The 25,332-nt window shown below is 43.9% G+C and overlaps 1 protein-coding gene and 1 long non-coding RNA gene across 2 annotated transcripts; one reads left to right on the top strand and one right to left on the bottom strand.

Moving 5' to 3' along the window:
- The first annotated feature begins 1,868 nt into the window (after positions 1-1,868).
- On the top strand, positions 1,869-21,517 carry LOC128881003 (growth/differentiation factor 8). Its single transcript, XM_054131638.1, has 3 exons — positions 1,869-2,467; positions 17,530-18,145; positions 18,511-21,517. Exons 1-3 carry the CDS (start codon positions 2,095-2,097, stop codon positions 18,728-18,730), a joined length of 1,209 nt encoding a protein of 402 aa, XP_053987613.1. The 5' UTR covers positions 1,869-2,094; the 3' UTR covers positions 18,731-21,517.
- LOC128881005 (uncharacterized) lies at positions 7,466-11,746 on the bottom strand. The gene is made up of 3 exons (XR_008457964.1): positions 11,445-11,746; positions 11,211-11,366; positions 7,466-8,804 (listed from the first exon to the last, which is right to left on the bottom strand). It is a non-coding gene; the product is annotated as an uncharacterized LOC128881005 (long non-coding RNA).
- Positions 21,518-25,332: the final 3,815 nt, after the last annotated feature.

The raw sequence follows: 25,332 nt of genomic DNA, 5'->3' as shown, positions 1-25,332 counted from the left end.
GATGTGAAAAGAAGAGTGGAGAGGAAGAACGTAGAGTGAAAAGAGGAGTCGCGAGAAGGAAGGTAAGCAGCTAGGAGGGATTGCGGGAGGGAGATTGCTGGAGAAAGAGCGGAGTATGGCGGCAGAGGCGACTGATGGCGGGTGGAGGAGAGAGGGAGAGCCTCTCTCGGGAAGAAGGGAGGACTGCGCGGCGGTAGGGGGACATAAGGCTCGGGGTGGCGGGGCATCAAGGGGGTTGTCGGAGGAGGTGAAGCAGAGGGCGAAGAGGGCGAGGAGTTGCAGGAGGTGTTGGAGGTGGAGGTGTGGAGGTGGAGGTGTGGAGGTGGAGGTGTGGAGGTGGTGGAGGAGGAGCAGCAGGAGGAGGAAAAGGAGGAGAAGGAGGAGGAGGAGGAGGAGGAGAAGAAGGAGGTGGAGGAGGAGGAGGAGGAGGAGGAGGTGATGGAGGTGGAGGCGGAGGTGGAGGTGGAGGAGGAGGGAGTTAGTCGTCGGCAATGGGTGCAGGCGGGTGTAAGTAGGTATATGTCGGCACCTACACGCGAATACGTAAGATACTACAGGAGAGAAGAGACGGAGAAAGAGACGTCGAACGTCCGCGAGGAGGAGGGAGACGAAGCTAGAGCGAAGGACCGAGAGAGAGAAGAATAAAGAAGAAGACGAAGAGGAGGAGGCCTCCGCCTCGACATATATGCGGTGAGAACGCGCGCCTCCTGACTCAGTGCTTGACAAGCCAGCAAGCTCTTAGGATCCATCGGGTTTCACCGGCACGGCACGCTTCGCCAGCTGTCTGCCACTGCCACGCGAGTCCTTTCTTCTCCTCTGCGCTGTCTTCTCCTTCCTCGCGGACCATCACCTGTGTGATTCTTCTTTTCCTTCCGGGGATCCGTTTGTTCTTGGTTTGCCGTCTTTCGCCAATTTAGCGACCTTCGAAGGGTTCGCACCGGACCGAGCTTGGGGACCCGGAGAACCCGGTCTGCCGGAAGTAATTGTTAGCACTCGGAGCGGGAAGAAGAAGGAAGATACACCTTACGGGGAAGGACCACCCCGAGAACTCGATACATTGGCAAGGTGGGGAGGTTAACCATATAAAAGTATAAAGGAAACGGAGATCGACGCGATACCACCTTGCACCGGTGCCATGATACGTCACCAGGATACGTTTAGGGAGACGCACGGTGCACCGGTAAATAGTGTATCACGAGCGCGCGCGTGCCGAGATTAAAGTTCGCGCTGGAATCGGAGGTTACGAGGGTTCACCGGACCGTTTCGTTTTGAGAAGGACACCGAAAAAAGACCTACAGATAAATCTCGAGAAACGGCGAGCGAGAGAGCATCGCCCCCCAAGTGCAATGTGATCTTCGGGATGTCCTTCTGTGCTTCTAGTGAGTGACTATGCTAAATGATTTTTTCATGGTGAGCAGGGTAAACGAAGGCAGTGGACCGAACAGTGGACTCACTCTTGTCTCGAGCATACGTTTCCATCGTTGCCACGCACAGTAGACGTCGGGATATTTTCACGGGACTTTTCCTAACGGTTCGTTTTCTGGTTGAGTCCTTGGTCCGATTCGTGAATACGGGAGGGCGGCAAGGAAAGAAGCGAAACTGGATCGCGTAGATCGCGATCGTGATCGAGGCTGGTCGCCTACTCCGGGTGATGTACCGGCTCCTGGACACGGTGACGAGCTGCGCGTTCTCTGCAGACGGAAGCTTCTCGGCGAGGGTACCTTAGGATTTCGTAAAATCAAGAAGGTAGTATCGCGGGATAAGCGGCGTAAAAAGAAGCGAATAGCGGAAGAAGAGGAGCTGGAGGAGGAGGAGGAGGAGGAGGAGGAGGAGGTGGCGGAGGAGGAGGAGGAAGAAGAAGAAGAAGAAGAAGAAGAAGAAGAAGAGGAAGCTAAGGCAACCGAAGTAGTCGAGGAGCCCCTAATCTACGCGAGATAAAAAAGAAGATAGGAGCTGCGGCCGGGTAGCTATCTTAGTCAGGGAAGGAACAGTGCAGGAATCGGCAAGGTGCAAGCATGAAGTCGAGCATCTGATCGTTCCCTTCGCGAAGAAGGCCGATCGTAACTGATCTGACTAAGGGTGACCTTGAGCAAGATGGTCAGGAGGGCGCTGCTACTGCTCTCACTGGTCCTCCTCGGTGCCTTCGACGTTCCTGGCATCGAGAGAGCCCATGTCAGATACCTGGCGATGGCTGGTAGCACCTGTAACGCTTGCAGGATGCACGAGGAGATCAGAGCCCTCAGTCTCGAGGCCATCAAGGAACAAATTCTTAATAAACTGGGCTTGAAGCAAGCGCCGAACATGACGGGCAGAGCTCTGCCGAGAATCCCGCCAATCTCCAAGTTGATGGACATGTACGGGATGCAGGCCGATCAACCGCAATCTCTAGAGCCTGGCATCACGCACCACGAGGAGATCGACGAGTACTCCGCCAAGACGGAGAGCGTATTCGCCTTGGCACAACCACGTAAGTCTACGATTCTTTCTCTTCTTCGTCTTTCTTTCAGGAAATCGTTGTTTGTACTCTTTCGGAACAGACCGTGATACCTTGATGCACGGTACAACCTTTGCAAATAGAATAATACTCGTCGAATCGTCGTACGTGCAATTCCTCGGAAATGCTGGTTTAGATTAACGAAGTAAACAATCGTACCGCGGATGTTCGTTTACCCTCTACTTATCGAGATTTTGCTCGACGGTGAAAATGATCGCGATGCGAGCGATTAGTAAAATTTCGCAGAAACAAATTAAACAGAAAAACGATGTTTTTCGATTTGTAAGTACGTTTGGAGATAACAAATTACGATACGACGAATCATCGTACGCGGCAGCTGCCGTGTTTTTCCTTGGCAGCATCAACCGAATTAACCTTCCCAACCCGGCGATTTATCTGCGATGTCGTGTAACTGCAATTTGCAACATTGTAGTTTAAATTGAAACGCACTCGACCAGCGAATACTTCCTCCATCGAGCGGCGAAGCAAAGTTTTTACATAACTCGCGGATAAAATAGGATAGGGTAGGATGCGTCTAATAGCTGTGCAAAAAGATTTGAGTTTTTGTTCAATCTCTTTAAAGATATCGACACAGGAGTCGTTTACTGCAAGAATCGATTAACTCCACATTTTTAACAAATTTTCATTGTCAAAGCACTTGGTTAGTCGTAACTTTTTCTATTTCGTCGCATTTCTCGACTTTTTCTTTTACGAAGTTAATCGATTTGTGCAACGAACGAAAAAACGATAAAAACTATAGAATATTAAAGCGAGATTGTATGTTAAAAGTGATTTACAGATAAAGATTGGTCCGGCTTACGTGTCGATTCGATTAAAGCAAATCAGAGTCCATCTAAAATTCGTTTCTCAGGAGGTTAAATTTGTTTCGGTTTCGCGAAAAGATGAGGCATGGATAGGATAGAACAGGACAGTGTAGGGTGCGTCTAGAGTGGCGTTCGTTCTAAATTCCCCCGATCGAACCCTTTCGTTGGACAGAAAAATATTCCGGGCTTCCTCGCTCCTTCGTGGCGGGGTTCTTGAGCAACCGGCATCGATTTGAAATTCGATCTCGCCTTCAGGCTTCGAGGGCTACTCGCGATGCGATAATGGGCCTTATTGAATCTCCATAGCTCCCCGCCAGGCAAAATTGCTTTATACATGTATAATATTGAACGGGGTGTCCGCGGGGCGAGCCGCCTCGCTTCGCGGTTAATCGTTCCGTAATTTGCGGCGATCGTTCTCTTAATTGGTCCGCACTTTGGACACCCGGTTAATAATACACTCACTTTCCATTTCGGTTCCGTGCCACGGAATTGTATAACGACACGATGCCGATAGCTGGAAGGCTGCAGGATGAGTGAGAGACGGGAACGTATGTATGCAGTTGTTAGGGTCCTTGGGGGTTCTAGTGTAGTCCATTAAAAACTAGATATTTTGGAATTTATTAACCAATCAGCGTGTGGCGTCCCTGTTTTCAGAACGGGCACCTACACTCGACGTAATAAGGTCAAATTTGTTAACGCCAATCGAGTCCGTCCTTATGGTCTTGACCGATAGAGATTGATTTCGTGTTATTCATTATAAATATGATTATAGCCATCTTAAAGAAAAAAGAATCGAAAGGAAATTGACAAAATAGCAGCACTTTGATATAATCGGTAAGAAATACTCGTATGTTAAAGGACCCACAAGGCATAAGAATACTAACAAACAAAAAAAATCTATTTTATAACTCAGAAAAAGAGGAATACCCCCTAAAGGCGTGATTGTCTTGAGAGTTTTCGACGTGAACCGGGAGTAATAGTGGCGTCGTTGGAGCTTGTAACCTGTGATTAACCCCCTCTGGTCGCTCGAAAGAAATCAGGGGCTTCCCTCGAAAACAGCCGAGGATCCGATCGTACGGTCGGATGAGAGCCCGATGATTTCCGACCGATGTTATATTTAATAACCGATTTATCCGCGATCGTTGCTTGACAGGACACGCACGGTGTACATGACGGGCCTATTCTACGCTATATTCTCTAAGGTGTCTCGCATCGTGTGATTACAAGTGGACGGATAAGTTACAAGCGTGTCGTGACTTTCGTGAGCTTTTGTACCATCGCGTAATTGCACGGCCATTGTCGGTAAACCCGCGGCGATCGTTGGCTAACGAACGAGTAGTTATTTTGAATAATCATTATTTATTATAGTGGTTCTATAGTCATACTTGACAGTGTACGTATACTATTCTCTTGTGGGATCAATTAATTGTTCAAGTATATCTGGGAGCAATAATTACGGGTTAAATGTGTTTGAGTTTCGAAAGTTCCGTCTGTGATCTCGTTATCGGTTAGATTAGCTGAAAAGGTGCAAATAAAAATAAACAGCCGATAGCAAGGTCGGCGTTTATCATCCGACGAGTGTCTCATAGTAAATCGCGAGAAGCGTGCGGCTCCGTTCGCAAGGTACCAAGCACCGGTGTCGAAATCTGTAAAGCAAAGAACAGGAGGGAATCGAGGTAACACGAAGGGAACGGGACGAAAGGCGAACAAGCATCAAATTCGTTCAGGGTTATCGCCTTGGGCGACCTATATCGCTCTTCGAACGCCTCTAAAACTCTAAACCCGTTGCAGGAAGATCTCTTGGTATTTCGCTCGCGGCAATTTTTTTCCCTCTCATTTTCCTCCCATCTTTTCGGCCGCCTACCTTTTCTATACTCTGCTTTCTCCATATGCGTGCATAGCTTGCCGATTCCTGCTCTCTTTCTCTCTTTCTCTTTCGTTCGCTTGCCTTCTGTCTACCTATCTAGTATCTCTGCTTCTGGCTGTTCGAGTCTTCCCTATCTTTCGACTCGCGTCTCTTTTTTTCTTTCGTTGCCTCTCGCGGACATCGACATTCCTCTTCTGTTCACCTAATTTTCGTTTTTTATACTGTGCCATCGAGCCAGCGATCTTTTCCACTCTTTCGTTCTCTTTTCGCTCGTCAGTTTTTACCTCGACGCCTTCCTTTTTCCCTCCCCTCACGCGTCCGTTTTCTTTCGGGCTCGGTGTAGTCTCTTTTCACGAATTCCTCTCGTCCTTTCTCCGTATTTTTCCCTCCTCCCCTATCCCGATCTCTCCTTCGTTGAAACGACCGTCGATTTTTTGTCCGTCGTCCTCGAGAGATCGATCGATCTTTGCCTCCCGGACGCCGCCGCGCCGCGCCGCGCCGCGCCGGTCGATCGCCTCGCTCTCGACGCGTATACGCGTCGGTGCACGAGCTTGTATCGTTGTATCGTATAAAACCACGAACCGTTTGCTATTGTTCCTGTCGAATCTTCAACTTTCGATTATCGTTGAATCGACGAGCACGTAGTCGCAGAAGAAATGCCAATTGGATGAACAAAGTTTAGTCGTCTTTCGAGGGGTTTTACGCCACATTAACACTAGATTTACCAAGCACACGTTCTCATAGGCTGACGAGATAACTCTTTGAGCCAGGCACACGATTATAAAACGAACAGAAGAACAGAAGAACAGTGTCAACAACTTGCTAACACCTTTTCAATTGTATATGTTTACCGATTCTACTTATTGTACTTTTAGCGTTAGTTAATATGTACTATTGCCACATGAATGAAAAACTTTAAATAAAATAGGAAAGTTAAGCAAAACGTGGAATAGTAGTTTATATTTAGTAAAAAAATTACAGAAAGAGAGGGTGATTCCACTTTTTCGTAACACTCGTAGCACATATATATGTATATCACATATTAACGCGAAAAATTCCTTGTTAAATTCATATTTATTTTGATTGTAAAATGAGTTGAACGTGTCATTTGAATATCAATTGCACATCAAAATAGATACTTTAATAAGCATCTTGTTTCATAGTCGAGATTTTTGGAAAGAAATTCTCGCAGGAGAAAATCGTTATGCTGTGTTTTCGGGTGTATTTTTGGACGAGGAATCGTTCTCTCCTCGGTCGGACCTCGAATCACGCGACACTCCGTGTATACACACGAATTTCCAAGTACACACGAACGACGAACCGGCCTCGATCCGCTTCGAAGGTCACGGCCAGTGCACAGCCTAGGTCAGGCCCATCGCTCATTATCGCGTTAAAGCTGTCTCTGGAGGTGACAGGCTGCTGTTAGAACTCCCATAATTTTGGACGGGACCGTGGCCGGACGTTTCGGTGTGGTTTAGTCACGACTATCGTATCTACCGTTTGTTATTCGACCTCGTCCTTATCGTGGGCGGACCTCGTCGTGTCGTTTCAAGTCTCACTACATAATAATAAACAGTTGTTCGGTTAGTTGTTGTCAGCGTCGTTTGCTCGCCTAATCGTACTATTTTTCTGTTCATTTTGAAAGGTAAGCATCTGCGTAATGGTGTCGATCGCGTCATGCATTTGCCGCCGCTGATGAACGTCTGCGTAATTTTTCGTAGCTGGTTATCGCTGACATTGATCCGTGATATTTTGTATTTATGCATGTATTTGATCGAGTATTTGATCGAACTTGAAAATTTGCAAGAATTGAGATGGTATCGTAAAATGCCACCATTCTTATCTTGTACGGAAAAATACTGAAACATAGCAGAAATTGTGGGTTTTACCGTACCCTTGATCGCTATTATTAAATATTTGGACAACCAACCTGCTTAACCAAACAACAATCATTAAAAAGTAAAATGCTGTTTCTGATCAGCCAGCAAATTGGGGTGAGTAGAAACACTGCTTCAAAAATAGATACACTGGATAGTGGACTTACTGGACTTTGCGAGTATACGAGCCTTGTATGATCGATCGTTAAAAGTGATCGCTGCTTTTACGTATTTTCGGCTATAATTTCATCTATACTGGGACGTCCATTATCAGCGCTGGTAAGGAGGCATGACAGTTGGCACAAGGGAATAGATTTCTGACGTTGATCGCTCTATATTTCAGGAAATACAGTACAGATATCAGTTACAAAATGAAAGCGATACGTATAAACAGTGTATATAATTCTGGGAAGATTCATAATACAGAAATTCCTTATATCATTTTAGTAATCGTAGCTTTTTCTGTAGGCTTTTCTGATTCTGTAAGTAGGCTGTTCCATAACTGGTAGCTAAGGGATAGCGATATGGTTATTTTATGCGAAAGAATGAACCGAAAGTATAGAATAAAATTTGTTGGTAGGAGACTTTAGATAGATTTTTATCGAGTACACCATTCCCATTCGATAGATTTCTCGATACGTTGCAGTAAAACAGAGGCACAACGTCCATTCCTTAAACAGGTTATTTTATTAATCTACGCTTGATGTGTCACCAGCTTAAAAATAGATCTAAATGTTGGCTATTTCGCTGTTTGAAATCTCACAATCAAGCGAAATCCATCGAATCAAGCCAGACGAGTATTTCAGAGAGAAGAAATCTTAAGTTAATAACATGTTACCACAAGAGAATAAAATTGATATCGAGTAATTTTTGGTCAGCCTTCCTAACTTAAAAGTCCTGATCTAACCCTACTCGTGATTTCTTCAATGATCAGTCATTCTTTCTCTCTGCGATACATGTGCATTCAAAGAAATTCAAAGTCGTTTTTCTGAAAAAACCACGAAATGTTCTTCATTTTTAGTTCATTTTCTTACACGGAGTAACCATATTCCTATTTGGATCACCAGTTACCGGACACCCTGTATATCCTCGCTAATTTTACACAGCTCTCAGTCGCTTTCCAACTTTCGAATTATCTCGTATTTCGTTTCGGTAATTAACACTGTGACGCGTTTACACTTTTACGCAGTTGGAGTTGGTTCCTAGCGTTTTCTTGCGAGGTGGAATGTATCAGGTGTACCAATGAATTCTGTGTATTTACATTCGTACATTTATAACTCTAGTTTAAGTAGACATATTTACTCGTAATTCTGTTACGTTACAGTAGTACCAATCTTCGTAGCCATGAAACACACGGATTGCTTCTACATTTTCTTTGGAATTTTTGACCAAGGGAAAATGAACATTTCTACGATTTATGTTTAGAAACAAATGGTATTATTTAAGTTCGACACAGAACTCATTTCTACGTCTAATACAATAAACCGTTCGGATAACGGGGGCTCCGCTGCCGCCGTTTTATTTCTTCTTCGAGGTAGTCTCGAGTGTACCTGCCTTGGCGAAATTAATAAATCTGTAATGGATATACAAGCCGTTGAATAATGACAGTGCAGATAGTGGCACTGCGGTCAGCATACTCGCAGACAGGCGCCGTGCCATCAGTGATTCTCATCTTCCACGATACTTGTTGTTCTCTCCTCTGAATTTCTTCTTCTTCCTCCACTTGGTTCATGGAATGCGTGCTACAAAACGAAACGGAGTCACATCTGAGTATAGACTCGAAAAAAGCATGACAGAAATTGTTCTCTTGTATATGGTACAGGTGACAATGACGCAGAACGTTTTTCCGCTAAAAATACATCATTGAATGAATCATCGTTAAATTTTAATGAAAGAACGTCGATAGCTTAATGGTATATTTTTTTCGATTTTCTTTTTCAAGGCATTTGCTGCTTGGCACTCCTGAATTGGCAAGTGAAAGAAAAAAGAAAGTTGAATGGATTTCGATAAGAAATGAATCAATTTTTGTTATAATTACGAGGAAAATAGGTTTCTACGTCGACATGCGATTTAATAGTAGGGACAATGCAATATTAAAATGCAGAGATTGTCACTGTTTAGTTATTAATAGGCTGCGGACATTTATGCAAATTCATATTTTTATACACACAAATGAAGAATAGAAACATAAATTAAAGTATATGTCATCTTCTAAACGCTATAACGTGCATTTCATATAACATATCCTTGTATTTTTACATTCGTTATACATGCATAAATATCGATAATTAGCGATGATATTTGAATCGATATCGATATCGTTTCAAATATCGCTTCGCGATACGCGTAGTTTTGCAATGAGTTGCATTTCGAAGGGAGGATGACGGATGGGCTCCAGAGTGCGATCGCAAGAAAGAACGGTGCGCGGTCGTGGAAGATATTTTGTCGATGATCTAGTTCGACCGCCCTGTCGATAGATCCGTGTGTGTAGTATATCTGATTGATCTGGTCAGTAGCGCCGATCCAGAAAACCAGTTTGTCGTGTTCCTGGCTCTCTCGGAGGTATTAACAGTCGCGAATATCGGTGCTGCGTTGCAACGCGAACGCATTTAAGGACTACTAGAGTTACATAACAATTCGATGGCTATTATCGCTGGTTGGACGTGTACCTACAATATTAGATCGATCGTATCGCTTTACAGCTACCTTCACGCATGATTCTCATCTGATTCGGGCGCCGCGCCGCGCCGCGCCGCGCCGGGAATATTATTCCCCCCGTTCGGTGACATCATCGAGTTTCCCGCACTTCCTCGTGCGAGAATGTTGTCTCTGATACTCGTGGAAAATGTCAACGAAAAGCAAACCAAAGATCTTTTACTATATTACTAAAATTGTCTATAGTTGACTTGTAATTACTCTGAATATTAAAAGTTTTCTTAATTCTTTTAGCTTCGATCGCGCGAAATGGACGTCGTCGTTATCGCTGATAATTGTCTCAAGTACGTTTATTTCGTGGCGCATACACGCACGGACGCGCTGGAGAACGATGGGGTGCAAGAAGAGGCGTTCCTACGTGTTTTTCTGTCTCTTTTTTCTAGCCCGTTTCGAAGGGGGCGCTTGTTCGCGAACGCACGCGATGCTATACAATACCGCGGGGGTACGCGCGTACGGTAGACCCTTTCGGACGGAGAAAAAGAAAGGAGAGAAAGGGAGACGCGTGACCCAAATGCGAATTTTATCGAGTTACGCTGTTATACTGTCCAAGTGCAGTCGCAATTGCAGGGCGGCTTCGTCACGCGATGCAAATTACTCGAGGGCGGCAGTTTTTACGTCCGGTGGTGTGCCGTGAACGTAGCCCAAACGGACTCTTGGCTCGACTGGGACCCTTTCAGCTCGGACTTTACGCGGAAAGCGCGCTTTCGCTGAACGAGTACCGGAAATACGATAAGTGCTTGTAGATATACGCCGCGCGGCGTTGGCTGTCGGCGGTACGGATGTTTTTCCTCGGCGAATTAAACTTAATCATCGATTGCACAGCCGATTAACGTCCGCTTCTATATCTCACAAGAACCAATTTCGCTAACTGTTTTACTGGCAGCTCGCACGTAACCGAGGTGTTTCAGCTTTCGTGCGAAACGAGTCGTTCGACGACGACGCACACGTCTAATGGACAGCGATGGGATCGAGTTCGACACGTAGAGTTAACTATTGCTCGATTCAGAGCTCGATTTCGGAGGATGATTTCACATAGAGTGCGTACAGGCTGGGTCAAGTACATGTGGCAAATCATAACGCTACGAGTGAATTTGGAGAAAAATGTTAAAGGAAAAAGACGATTGGCTCAAAGAGTACTATATTTGTAGGATATGTATTTTTTCCAAGTATAAATTACTTTTTTTTTATAGAAATTCTATACAAGTGTTCGCATCGAATCCTTTTGTCATGCTCAAACATTTCGTGGCAAAGTTGTAAACAGTTGGCATGTACACCGATAAAACTGAAATGTGTAACAACAACGAGAGATCGCGTTAATCGTGTATATAATGAAAACAGTGAAAAAACGTTGTAGAAAATGCGTAGAAAGTAACGGAGAAGCATATAAAGTATGAAGCGTACAAAGTTGCAAAAAAATGTAATTATTAACGTACCTACTCGATGCTCGTAGAATCGTTGAGAATTGAGTAATTTACCTCGAAGGTTGCAGCGCACGCGCAACTTTGAGAAACTATGTATGAATGCAAAATTAATCAACGCTAAGTGTGCACTGTGCATACAACATGTAGAATTTTCCTCGATCACAGTTTCTTACAAATGAGAATAAAAAAATTGATATTAAAGATATAGGCTGTATGGAATTTGAAAAAGTGAAATTTTAAACTGACCAGAATCCGTTATCTAAAGAAACCCAAAATCTATTACGTTACTTGCATGTAAATCTTCGTTTTTACATGTATACTAATTACGTGATAGTACCAAGCTCTTTATGTAAAACGTGCGAGTAATTATGTACGTTGAAGTGGAAATCTACGATGCAACTGCACGACTGGTTCTGCAAGAATTATTATGGCGCTTCGGAGAGACGAAAGTGTGGCTACTATGTACGGTACTAATGCGCAATCATGTTGCAATTGTAGCAGCAACGTTTTAATGTACGAATGTGGTGTTGATATCTCTCGTATCTCATTCGGAGCATCGTCAATGGATATCTGACATATCTCGTTCGTTGGATTAACAAATAAAAAATAAATATTGCCAATCTGTATCTAAAATTTTGCGAAATCAGCAAATGTCATAGCGTTGAAACTAAAAGTCTTTGTTACTAACTTATTCTCGTTTAATTATCAGAATTTGTATTATACTTCTGTGACACGTTTTCCAACATGTTCCATTACTTCTTCGTACAATATTTGCATATATTCACAAATGAAATTTTTAAAGAGTAAATCAGGAACTTAATTAGCAGACTCTCTTCCCACCACTGGATCAATCCATCAATGAAAAGGTGAAGATAATCTACTTGCAATATTTTATTAATCGCACTTGTTTCATTGAGAAAGGTCTCGTACCTTTCCAACACGGGTTCTCCAGTTTCTTCGTTTTCACGATTACTAATCTCGCGTTATCTCGTTCAGGTTTAAGTACTGTAAAGAGACGTCAGTATCTCGACGTTCGATATACATACGAGTATATCTTGTTTGCATTAGGATTCGGACGTCGCCCTGTCGAGAATCGATACTACCTACCTGCGACGCGACTGCTCGATCCCCTCGTCGTCGATGATCGCACGATTTCGCGTTTTCCGTGTGTTTCACTGATCGCGAAACGAAGAGAAAAGAGAGGAAATAAAAAGAAAAACGACGTTGAATCGAAAAAGAAATTCGTGTCCTTGGCGTGAGAGATTCGCGATCGGTCGTTCACCTCGGCAGGTATCCGAGCTGAGGATTGTTGGCGCAATTAAGTATTCCCAAGTCGAAGTCAGAGGGTACGTTATCGAGCGAGTTTCGACGGAACGAGAGACGGGACAGGGTGGGATGAGCCGAGACGGAGATACGGGAGTGCATTACAACATTAATTTCGGGGTTCAACGCTCTTCGTGGGTAGGTATAGGTACAGCTAGGCTCACGCAAACTTCTACCCTCCATGTCTCCTCGCGATCGTACAAAATGGATAGACAAGTCTACCTTGCTTTCGTTTCTTCGAATCTCTCGCCTGACCCTTCCCGTTTCATCGATCACTGCGGATTCCTCGAGTTGCCCTTCTTTCTTTCTTTATACAAACGGCAAGAATTCGTTAATATTCTGATTATACAGATGATGTCAGATTATAAGTAAACTGCGGATTTTATGAATTTATTATACAGCCGAATATGGGAAATACGAGTATATACTAAACATAACAAAAAGTAAATATTACAATTATCATATTATTATATTACTTATTAATTATTATATATTATTAATGCATGGATTATTGATGCACTCTTCTGTTTAATTTGATGTTTTCAAAAGAAAAGCTCAAGGCGCACTAATAGACTTTTGAAATCAGTCGAAAAATAAATAAAATCAAATAACTCTATATATAGCGAAACGTGAAACAGAAGTAAAGGCACGGTGTACAGTCGCGTCCTGATATACAGTTTTGCACATCTCTCCCTACCTTCTGTGGTTCAAGTTTTGAATCGTCGCGGGTACACCCACGATCGTACAGAGGTGTACACCTCCGGTGTACACGGTGTCCCGGCGATTTCGGTATTAAATTTCGACGAGTTAGTCGGAGAGGCGTTTAGCCGTGTGTCATGTGCCGCTGGTAGACGATTTGTCGCGCGATATTTTTAAACGTCGTCGCCCTTAGAGCGGCCGTTGCTGCGGCGAAGAGTGAAAGAACCGTGTGATAGCGGCGAAAAGTGCAATCGAGGATACGTTGGACGGGACGAGGGGACGAGGGAACGGGGGGTCCGTCCCGTATCAATTATTTCTTCATTTATTTATAGGCAGGGCCACGACACCGCGGTATCACCGTTGTTTTCCATGATTTCCACTCGCTGAGACCTCCCGTCTTCGTTTTCCCTTTTATTCCTCGCTCGCCGCCAAGTACGGCGCGAGTTTCCATCTTCACCCTTCCAATTTCCAACGAATCGTACGCGCTCGATCGAGCATCGATTATCGAGACACGTGTCGCAATGGGAACTTCCAGTTTGGTGAAGCAACACATGCACGGCCGTTTTTACCGGTTATGTTGCAAATCTGTTGAAATGTCTGTAAGGTGTACGTGGACACTTTTAAATAAATACACGGCTTAAAGTCTGGCTGAAAGGCAATATTAGCCTGGCAGTGAACGTGTTAATGGTCATTCATGAACATATTTGTAATAAAGAGAATATGTTATTTCTAGACTCTCCTTTTCAGGGTGGGAGTAACGTGAAATTTCGAGTACGCCCAGTGTCGGATTAAAATTTAGTAGGCTCCCGGATTGCAACTATAGTATTTCCAGGCCTCCAATAACATTTCCAAAAGAAAAGTTTAACTTAACATTACAAGGCTCGAAACAACTACCAAATCAAACATTTGCTTCGTAAAATTGCTCTTGAGACCATTGTTTTTTAGTATCGTAACAGCGAATCGGTTCAATTATTAATTCATCTCCGAAAAAGTCTCGAATACACTTTCCAAACTCTATGCGTTCATTTTTAGAGTCACTTGGGAAAAAAATATTAGATTCAAGGGCAGTGTCACTTAACCCTCTTCGTATCCTTTAATTATTCAATTCCACGAAGCAAACACCCAAAATACGAAGCTCGAAAAATCATATGGGCGTGAAACTAGAAAACGTTTCTACCGTATGGTCGAGCAATGCGAGTGACCTCCGTTCGCTAAAACTATATTTATCTCTACGCGGCGAAGCACGATGTACTTGGTGTGCTTTAGCTTTATTGTCTCTCTCTTCTCTCCTCCGACAGGAGCCTTTTTTTATCTCTTTTTCGTTCGCGGCCAGCCTCTTTCTTCCTCTGTCGCGCTCCTTCTACGCATTTATTTGTGTCTGCTCTCGTCACCGGATTTAAAATCCGCGCCTCTCGCCGCCACGTGTTTCGAGCCGGCTAAGTTCGCCCCGAAGACGCGTCAGAGGACAGAATTCTGAGAACAAAGATGCACCGAGAGACAACAGGATCCGTGAATCACTCTAGGCTTGCGTTTCGACCGTCTTTCGTTACGTCCTAAGTGGATGTCGCGCGCCGCGCCGCGCCGCGCCGGCTAAATTGTTGTCGATAGGTCGCGCAACGGTGCCCATATTGTCCAGGTACTATTTCCCGATTTACGTCTGCCGGTTAGCTCATAGATCTAAAATTTTGGAAATTATCAATATTTGTGAATTTCGCCACGTTCAAAAATCCAACTAGTTCTAATTTCAAACATCTGCGAGAAATTTGACGTTGCCTCAATCCATGTCTCATCGATATGGATGTGTTCCTAGCTTCCTTATTATCGCATTAGTGGTTGGATGATGACGATTTCGTCGCAGCGCGACATCCAGTTAGGACGTGACAACTGTTATCGCGATCATTTTCGATGACAACGTTCCAGCCCGTCGACAAGATAGGCTTCCCTTATAGCCTCGAGTCAGACACGCATTTTTTCCTTTCATTAGCTAAATCCAGATGCAGTGGTTTTCCTGGTCGCAGGGTTAAATGCGGTTTCAAAGATCTCCCGCCAGACGGTCGGTAGCCGCGTCTGGACGAAAATAAAGTTGCCATCTTTCTGTCTCGCCGTTCTTTCTATCCACGTTTTTCAACCCATGTGTGTCTTGTCCTCTGTGGTTTCACCCGCGAATACCGTCTCTACATTGATGCGCGAACACCGACGAGCGTAAACCGCAATTAGCTCTAGGATTAAGATTGATGTGCGCCGGAATATCGACCGAAGACTCCACTTTTAGTGCACTCGGGAGGTGCAGGGACGTTTGAGGAGTTGGTAAAGTTTGTTATATACATTCGTACAAAACAATCCTCGTAATACCTAATTTAAAAAGAACAGTCGCCGCACACGTTTTTCTCACGCGCAATAATCGAGAGTCGACCTGACGAAAGAATTATGCAAATCTGTATCTCGGTCGCGTGCACGTTCGTTCGCGATAGCGCGCGGTCATCCCTGCGTTGCCTCAAACGTTTCTATCGGCCTGTGTCAGCTTTATCGTCCATGTTTCTTCGACTCCGTTCCACGTTTCGTCGATAACCGAGCGGGCAAAGCAGCTTTTACGGTGAATTGGCGGGAAGATCGTGGAAAACCGGCGGCGAAGTCGAGCGAACACGAAGGCAAAGCGCGCAACGGTTAATTCGATTAAGTTTGTCTTCTTTAAATTGATTATCGACCGACAGCCACGTAGACCGCGAGCTGGCGCATGCCATGAATTAACGCGAACGTGACTGGTCGACGGTGGAATTTCGGAGAAAAAGAAAACGGCTCGACTCGCGGTGGAAAGACGCGCGTCGCGCCGCTCCGTTCCGGGACTTGACGTAATTAGCCGCGGTAAATTGATTTAAACGAGGGGATTTGGATCATTCGAGGACTGGGTAATTGCTCGTTTCCATGAATCTACCCCGATCGCGAGGAATCGAAGCAGAAATCGCCTCGGATTCGAGCGACGTGTCTCGCGATAGGTATAGGAGACCTTCCGATAAGTAATTATCTTTAGGACGTCGACGGAAATAAGACGTGCACGCGGTTGGCAGGTAGCAAGTATGACAGTGACATTGATAACGATACCTACGCTTGATTTCGAAGCGTTACATCGACGGTGTGACGGGGTGTAGCGTAATAATTAAACGAGCTTTCAGTTCGGGGATCGTGAGCAATTAGCCGACGCCGCCGCGCGTATGCCGAACGAGGCTGCTGTCTCGCGCGCATCCTATCCTTGACGTTCACCGCGGGTAAATCGCTCCCGTGTCTTTTGCTATCAGTTATGGCATGGTTGCCTTCCGCGAAAAACCTCGTGGTCGGGAGAAAAAAATAGTCGCGCGACATTTGGTCGCTGGAAAAGGCACCGTGGCGGTCCCGACGAGTTCGAAGAAGTCGTTGAATCCAGTCGAATACCGGGACGCGTTTCTGTTTAGAAGAGGCGGACAAAGTCGCGATCCCCGGAGGTCAATCGATCGAACGAGGCACCGCGGTGGCCGCTGATTGATCGTCCGAGGAAAAACGTAGTAGTCCGCGTAACGGTACGATTTGAAGGTGGCTTTACCCTTCATGGAAGCGGTCTCAGCGAGGCGATGGCCTGAATAGAGCCGGGGCTAACGTGCTTCGCTACGCGTATATAAATCTGCTTGGCTGTTTTTCCACCTCTCTCTCTCTCTCTCTCTCTGTTTCTTTTCTCTGTTTCCTTGTTGCTGCGCCGATCGTCGATCGCGACGACGTAGGTCGGGTTGAACGGTGGCCGTCGCCGTCGTCTTCGTCGTCGATCGGGGTAAATGTCGGACGCACGTGCGCGCAAGAGCAGATCCAACCGACGTCTTTGTGGTTCTCTCGGTCAGCAAGAAACTCGACGGCTACTTCTCTCCGGTTGTTCTTGATTTATTGCCAATCGCGGAGCACGAAGACGCCGCCGCCGCCGCCGCCGCCGCCGTGCCGCGCCGCGCCGCGGCGGTGGAGCGATCGTGGAGACTCTCTTCTCCGTTGTCGATCCCACGAGATTTTTACTCGTCCAGCTATCTGGCCGAGCTTCTCGATTTCGTTTGGGGTTTATCCATCGGTTTCGTTGTTTTAAGCTTCGTCGATAAGAAAAGATTCTTGCCTCGCGAGAGATTAGAGTTAAACGAGGCTTCGAGTATCTAATAATGGGGGAGTCGAGAGTGAACTTAAACGAATTTAACTTATTGTTAAATTAGTTGATAGTTTAATATTTAGAATTATTTGGCTGAATGTTGATTTTCGTACGAGTATGCCAACTTCAACGAATTCACGTCTCTGTTGGTTGCAGATCAGAGGCTGAGGCACTCAAAGGGCAGCCTCGACGTTCTCTACTTCAAATTCTCCGACAAAGTGGTCCAGCATCGCGTGACTAGGGCGGAGCTATCCCTCTGGATATGGGGTACGGGCCAGGGTGGCGCAGAGCTGGACGATCCGGGGGATGCGGAGAGCTTGGATAGTTACGAAGACGGTCCAGTGACGATCACGTTGCAAAGGATTCTTCGCGGTGTCACAGAGACTGGTAGTCCGTTGCTGGGACCCGCGTTGACCACCAAACACCCTCGACCGATCGGTAGACGGGGTGGCTGGGTGACGATCGAGCTGAGAAGAATGGTGGCCGAATGGTTCAAGCACCCGAGGGACAATTTGGGTGTGGCCTTGAAGATCTCCGGACCCGGTGGAAATCATCGTAGGAATTCTAAGTTAGTCGAGACGAGTCCAGGGGCGGAATATGCGCCGTACCTCGAAGTGCAAACGCAGGAGCTCGACTCCAGAAGGGGGGCGAGGATCAAAAGAAACGTAGGACTTAATTGCGACGAGGCCAGCCAAGAGACCAGGTGCTGTCGATACAAGCTCACCGTAGACTTTGAGAAGTTTGGCTGGGATTGGATAATCGCGCCCAAGAAGTAAGTGTCTCTGTGATTCTAATTTATTTCTACTTGTAAAATCATCTCTGAAAAAAACATACTCGTGGTTGAACATCTTGTACACAATAATCGCTACGATTCGAGTGCCATTTTCCAGAGTTGTAGCGGTTGGGGTATAAGGAGCGAATCCGCGATTAATTCAGAATCGAAGCGAAAGTAGAACTACGATAATTCTGTATCTATCTGAACCATTGTCTAGTCAGCACCGTGTCTCGTGCGTCTGTTATCGCACGGCCGATATCGGACCAGCGAGGTTCCCATTGATGCTGGATTATCCAAGTTCTACCGCCTTTCTACAACCCAACAAACCGCGTAAAGGACACGTTGCAATTTTTCTGTCGCAGGTACGACGCCAATTACTGTTCGGGCGACTGTCCAATGGCCTTTCTCCAGGCCTATCCAAATACCCACATCATTAGCCTGGCGGAACCGCCCAACAACACAGGCCCGTGTTGCGCCCCGAGGAAGCTCTCCGAGATCACGATGCTATACTTCGACAACGAGTACCAGATCGTGTTCTCGCGGTTACCAGGAATGGTCGTCGAAAGATGTGGATGTTCATAGTCCACCTTCCGGCTCGACGGGGAGCAACAACGACGCGGAGAATGTCGAGGATCTCGTTCGACCTCTCGCACGATACGCGATACTCGTGGGCGGTTGTTTTTATTTTTTTTTTATTTTTTACTCATCAAAGGACTCTCGATCGCGACGGTCGTCGATCGTCGTCTTCGTCGTCGTTCCGTCCTCGACGATTCCTCATTCGATAGACTGAAAGTGCCTTGTTTGGGGTGTGTTGGTGCTGCGGTGGCTCACCCATTGGGATACGACGGACGAACGTTTTCGTCTTGATAACGAGCGCAGCAGAAGGGACGGATCGGAAGATCGACCAAGATGCTTTCCGACGAGTTAACACGACAGGCACCTCGATACTGGTCCATGGTCCATGGCAAGGCGGATAGTTCCTAGAGTCTCGGTATTATTTTTAAGGTGTCGATGCGTTTGCACCTGATCTAAGAGAACGACCACGAAAGAATTATTTTTTATACGGGAGCTTGTTACATTTTTGAAAGGTTAAAAGAAAACGTCTCTTCTCTCTCTGTGTCTCTCTTTCTTTGGTGACCGTTTTTTGACAATCCCGACGTTGTCGATGAATAGAATTTTTGCGCACCGGTCGTGCAGAAACGAAAGCATTTTTCATTACGACAGTTTGCCCCTTGTACATCGATGCCTTTCCAAAAGAAAAAGAGAAAAGAAAACGAGGATGCAAAGAAAAAGCGATTCGTTTCCGGTATAGTCGTCGCGTTGATCGGTGAAAACGTGTTGGCCAAAAGATCTCGGTGTACAGTGAAATCGTTGTTTTTCAATGTTCTCCCTTTTCGATTCTTTTACAAGTCTCGTCTCCTCTCCTTACCTTCTCTATGTCACTGCACTATGTCTATGCATATACATACGTATACATAATCCCCCCCCACCCCAATTCCTGTTTCTTTATTTTAGCGAAGCGTGTGAGTGCGTGTTCGAGAGTGCGTGTTGAGGTTTGTGTAAATATGTCGTGCCTAGGCTGCCGTTCTATGTCGCTTCTCCTACGAATCTTTCCGAATCTTTCATTCGAAGGATCCAACGAGGACGTTACTTACATGATACAGGGTGAGTCACGGAAAACAGAACATCCGAGTGTTTTTTTTTTTTTAGGTTTGAAGCTACGAATGATTTTGTCCAAGTTCCGTTATTTTCGAGTTATCGAGGCCATTAACCCGAATTTTTTTAATAAAATTTTACATATATTTATCTATTATAAGAAATACAACACAAACTAAACACAGAAACATAGGTGATATCCATCCATAGAATCGTAACATTTTTTAGATATTTAATCAAACTGCGGAAGTGTCCACTTACTTATCAACCGAGGTGTGTATCGTTGTTCGATCTACTGACTTCGATCTCCAATTTATTACAATGACCTTGTATTACATACGTCGATGAATTGTCTAAACAAATGCTAATCTTCTTATATCTTATTATAAATAGAATTATGTAAGGTTCCACTTGAGCAACCTTGACCTTAACAACTGTGAAAATAATTACTTTGGCAGAAAAAAAAATATGACAAACAATATTTTTCGTATCTTCAAACCCAACGAATATATTTGAGTGTTCTCTCCCTGTACAGGTGAACGTTGTTCCCGACATTAATTTTTGTTTGTTTGTTTTCCTAACGCGATCACGTATATCCTTAGGTATGTTTGTAGATACGAGCTGTATCAACCGAGCCGATCGCACTCGAAAATGAGCAATTTGAACGCTCCGTCATCAGTGTCGAACGAGTTAGTACGAATTTTGCGTCGTGCCGTTTTTAGCCTAAGACCGTCGACGGAGTGCATAAGTGACAATTATAATTTATATATATGTATGTATATCGGTGGCCAAGTTTTGTCCTTTGTCGCCTCGCGATTCGAAGAACGCGATTCACGGGTGTAGAAGGAATCCAAAGGTTCGACCGACGTTGCTTCTCAGCCACGTCTGTTTGTGATTCGGTAAATTATGGTAGTATCGTTGTGATATCTAGTTGCTTGGCTCTAAAGTACGCCGACCGAGTGAGCGTCCCAGTATTCGGAAGATTTCTAGACTTTTTACGTCTTCGAGTACTCTTGGAACCTCCGAACTTTTCGTAATCCTTGTACGGATAGAAATGTTTTCCTGTGATTCTTTTTTTTTTCTCGCCTAGAGTAAACGTAGAAATTTTACGACGTTAGGTATAATCGATCGAAAACTCTCTCTTTCATGATTCTCTTTTCGCGGACTTCGAGATTTCTCAGTCAATTGCACCCACCTCCCGCGCAGCTATCCTCTGCGAAACGTTCATCTTGCACATCGTTTCTCATGTTTTTTACGCGCGAGTACAGGAGGAGAGTGAATAACAAAAAATGAAAACTAATACCCTTGCAGTTTTGTTCCTTTTGTTTCGTTTTGTTTTTTTAAAGCGATCCGTAGGACTGTAAGAGAGAAACCTTTTGAAAAATTGGTGCCCCCCCCCCCCCCTCTTCCAATCTTCTCGTCAATTTCCGTCGTATCTTATTTTTGTTTTCTATCCTATCCCTCTAATCCCCACTCCACGTCCCTTTCATCCACCTATGCGACTGCTACTTTCTCTCATCGCCTGATTCTCATTTCTTCGTTTGTTTGTCAGTGTACCTATAATTAAAAAGTAATGGAATTGTGTACTCCCAGTATCCAAACGAAGGCGGCGAATACTGCATACTTATATATATATATATATAACGTGTACTTCCTAGGTAGAGAGTATTCATAGAATATTTATTCGCTGAAATAAATGGTTTTTCGATGAAACAGCTGTCTCGCTTTATTTCTCTTCGAAATGAGTTGTTTTCTTCTTTTCGACAGATTTCCATCGCTCGTGCTGCATGGGAGCCTTTTCCTTTCTAGCTTCGAGGCGAAAACGGAAGAACGGTCTTTTTAATAGTCTTTTCAATCGTTGTATTCGCGTGTTTTCGATGGTACATGCACAATGAGTAATTGTAATATTCAGACACTTGTCAACTTTTGTTTTGTTGCTTTCTAATTTTGTTCGTAAAGTAATCAAGGGGGAGGATTGTGGCACTCTTGCTATTTTATTAAAAAAATCTAAATAAAAAGTTTCAGGTGGCTTCCTCTTATTACTACATTGTTACATTTTATTATTACATGTACCTTAATTCCTTTATCTTTCATCGCAGACAAAGTCGTAAACCGCCAGAGTAAAGAATTGTCAAGTGTCGAAATATTAAAATTACTGACTGTTTAGATGCTCGATGCACTTTACTCGAGTGTTTCCTTTTGCTCTTTAATCACGGTAAAATTCACGGGTGTGACGACTCACCGCGATAAACTTTCAGGCCACAGAATGATTATTGTTCCGCGATTTATTTTTGTTTATCAGCGGAATTACGACGGACGCGCCCGTATTTTTACGGTTTTAAAGTTTACGTATCTTCCTTTTTTCTTCCATTGAAACGCGCAAAAGTTCCATCTTAGTCCTCGTCGAGTACACTTAAATATTAGTATTTTTAATTTTTAATCTCAGGTCAAAGGTAAACGAGCTCAAGTATATTTTGGTACGTATGACTCTTGTTCGCTTAATTAAAAATTTCATTCAAACCGATCTCGCCTTGCAAAACATACCACAATACGTATTTCTCCAGGGACGATTAGCAACTGCAACTTCCACGCGGGTGATAACGAAAATCGATTGCAATGTGGAAAGAATTTCGTGTAGTACGACGCAATAAAATGTTATCGAAAAGTATCGTTTACGAATTAACGTCACGAAACGTGGATTAATCGCTTCAAACGAGTTCCAACAAAACATGTTGGAACCTAACGACCTAACATGTAACATGTTGATTAAAAACATTGTTTGAAATACTTTGACAAGATTTCGTCATATTTTTATCAAATGTTGCATCATCTGGTTTTAACTTTATAGTTATAATACGATTACACAATTTTCCTAATGTTATATAAATAACTCATTGATATTATAAATAATCCTCAATTTTATCGAAAAATACTAGTCTATTTCAATCCTTTGGTGTAAACAAAATATTTCTCATGTGTTTCAAGTTACTTAGTGTTGAACAAATGCAATCGAATTAAAAGTAACATACAGAAGATATTTATTAATTACATCTACACATAAAACACGATCCAAACGTGAATCGACACAAGTCACTTTATAAATTGACCGACACACTCTCCAGGCAATTATTCAATTTTCCAATAACCCAGAGAAGAACCGAATCGCGTGTAACTCAGAAATATCCTCGCATAGAAAGACCAACTTCTCTTCGTTGAATCCAAAATCCGTTAAATCGAGGTTTTCCCGTAATGTTTGTAGCGTCGTGTGTTTAACAAACGTTGTCGCCGTGTTACGTAGTAAGTAATTATCCAGCGTTTCAGAAACAAAGCAACAGCGTTGCACTTTCTATTAATCCTATTAGCGCGTAGCTTCTTTTTTTTTTCTTTTCTTTCTTCCCACCCCACCCCTTCTTTTTTTTTCTAAATTATGCCAACCCTGATGCGCGAGCGTCGCGTATTCCATTATGCAGAATCGAGAAGGTTATCTTTTATTCGCGGGCAAGCGAATCGAAAGGGTGCCAAGGAAAAATTTATTCATTCGATCGGCGCCACTGTATCGATCTGTCAACGAACGGTGGATCGAGAGCAGTAACGACAGCGAGGCGATAAATCTGCGATAAATCTTTCACGAACAATTGCTTCCGCGATGAAAGTATGCCGCGTCGCGGCTCTCTTCTATCTCGTTTTTATTATTGCCACGCTCGTTGACCTAGTATAGTAGAAGCTTCCTTCGTTCGCGAACAAGTTACCGACGAACCTTAGAGGAATCGGTATCAATGCTCCAAGATACGAGGATCGGGGTTTCTCGTGACCCTCTTTACGCAAACGTTTGAGGTATCGTATCGGAATAACGACGTGTTTAACAACGATGTTGCGCTCTCTTCGCGACGGAACGTTGTTAAGTTAATTAGGGTTAATTCCAAATTTTTATCTCTTCGGGTTTATCATACTCCTTGGCACGCTTCGGCGGGCAGAGTGCGTATACCATAGTGACGAACACTGAAACTTATCGAGGGGATGTAATTATATTTTTTTAATTAATGTAATTCGAGTGTTATACGATATTTTACTGTGGATTAGAAAAATCAATAAAATACAAGGGGTAGCCGCCGTTGTCCATTGACCGATTTAACGGGAAATCTTATCCGATCTTGGCACGAGAATTTAAATTTTAGATACCTACGAGAGTTTAGATACTATCGCGTTAACAGAAATACACACATCGGAGGTTTAACTTTATAATATATTACAGCCCGAGTAATGATTTTATCTTTTAGATGGTTAAAGTGAAGAGAACAGTTGCCGTATAAACTTTTTGGCGTTTATGGACAATTCTATCGTTCTTTCTATCTACTTGTCATGTACATGCAAAATGCATAAATATACCTTTTCTATACGTATAATATTATACATTAATAATTATATATGTATATATGTAATGTATGCTAATATATTTATTAATATATACATGTATACATAATGTGATAATTATGTAATGTCGATGCATATTATATGTTTAAAAAAAGGCACATGCGATTGATAAAAAGAATGACAAAATTGCACCGTTTAGAAGATAGGACGTGTCGTCACCTAAATCTCAATTCCTTATCTGAATCTACAAAAATATGAATTTACATAGACGTCTGCGGTCTAATCATTAATATTCCAGGTAAAGCTTTTTATTGAAAATGAAAATGATGGTTGATCAGAACCGTGAGTTTTACGAATTTCTAATGACTTTGTCGTTTGGCAAATATTCTGGTGTCCAATTGGTGGCTTTCAGTACAGAATGTGTAAATAAATAAAAATCTTCTATTGTTGTAAAAATGACTCCTAATCAGGACCAACAGTTTTGAAAATTTTTAATGAATTTATCGTTTGGTAAATATAATATTTTGGCGCGCAATCGAGGGAGCCTCGTTGGCTGAGGCTGGCAGAGGACGCGCGTCGAAATCTCTCTCGTAACGCGAGATCTTGCGAGGATGCACGAGCGGACAAGTCAGCCAGTTGACTTTACGGCAGTCAACTGTTTCGCCAGACGTGCCAATTCTCGTTTTATTGTTTTTCTTCGACGGCGCCTCAAGCACTCGTCCTTGCCGACGGTCGGGTTAGTGCTCCCCTTTCGCCGAAACAGAAACACGAAAATTCGCTCGTCGACGCTCGAAACATCGCGCATCGGTTTAATTTTGTCGCGGGACCGGTCGCCGCGCCGGTCGTCCGTCGCTCACCTCTGCGTCAATATTTTCAAAAATTTCCGAGAACTAGTCACGGGCGACCGAGTGTCGATACACATAACATAAGTCACAAAATTTGTTGACATACAGAGAGTAACGAAAATGTGAAAGATAACACTAGTAGCGTCCGATTTTTCTTTTTCTTAAATCGTGAGCTTGGAAAACTTTCAACATAAAACAAAAAAAAAACAACTTGAATAATTCGAAGTGTTACAGATATAAAAGAATGAAACAACTCGGTGTTCTATTTGGGACAGAAAATTATTGGCATACGCAGGGAGCAATAAACATGTG

The sequence above is a fragment of the Hylaeus volcanicus genome, chromosome 8, assembly GCF_026283585.1.
Source record: "Hylaeus volcanicus isolate JK05 chromosome 8, UHH_iyHylVolc1.0_haploid, whole genome shotgun sequence".
NCBI classification, from domain to species: Eukaryota; Metazoa; Arthropoda; class Insecta; order Hymenoptera; family Colletidae; genus Hylaeus; species Hylaeus volcanicus.
The sequence above is the reverse complement of the archived record's forward strand: the minus strand, read 5'-3'. Positions and strand labels throughout refer to the sequence as shown.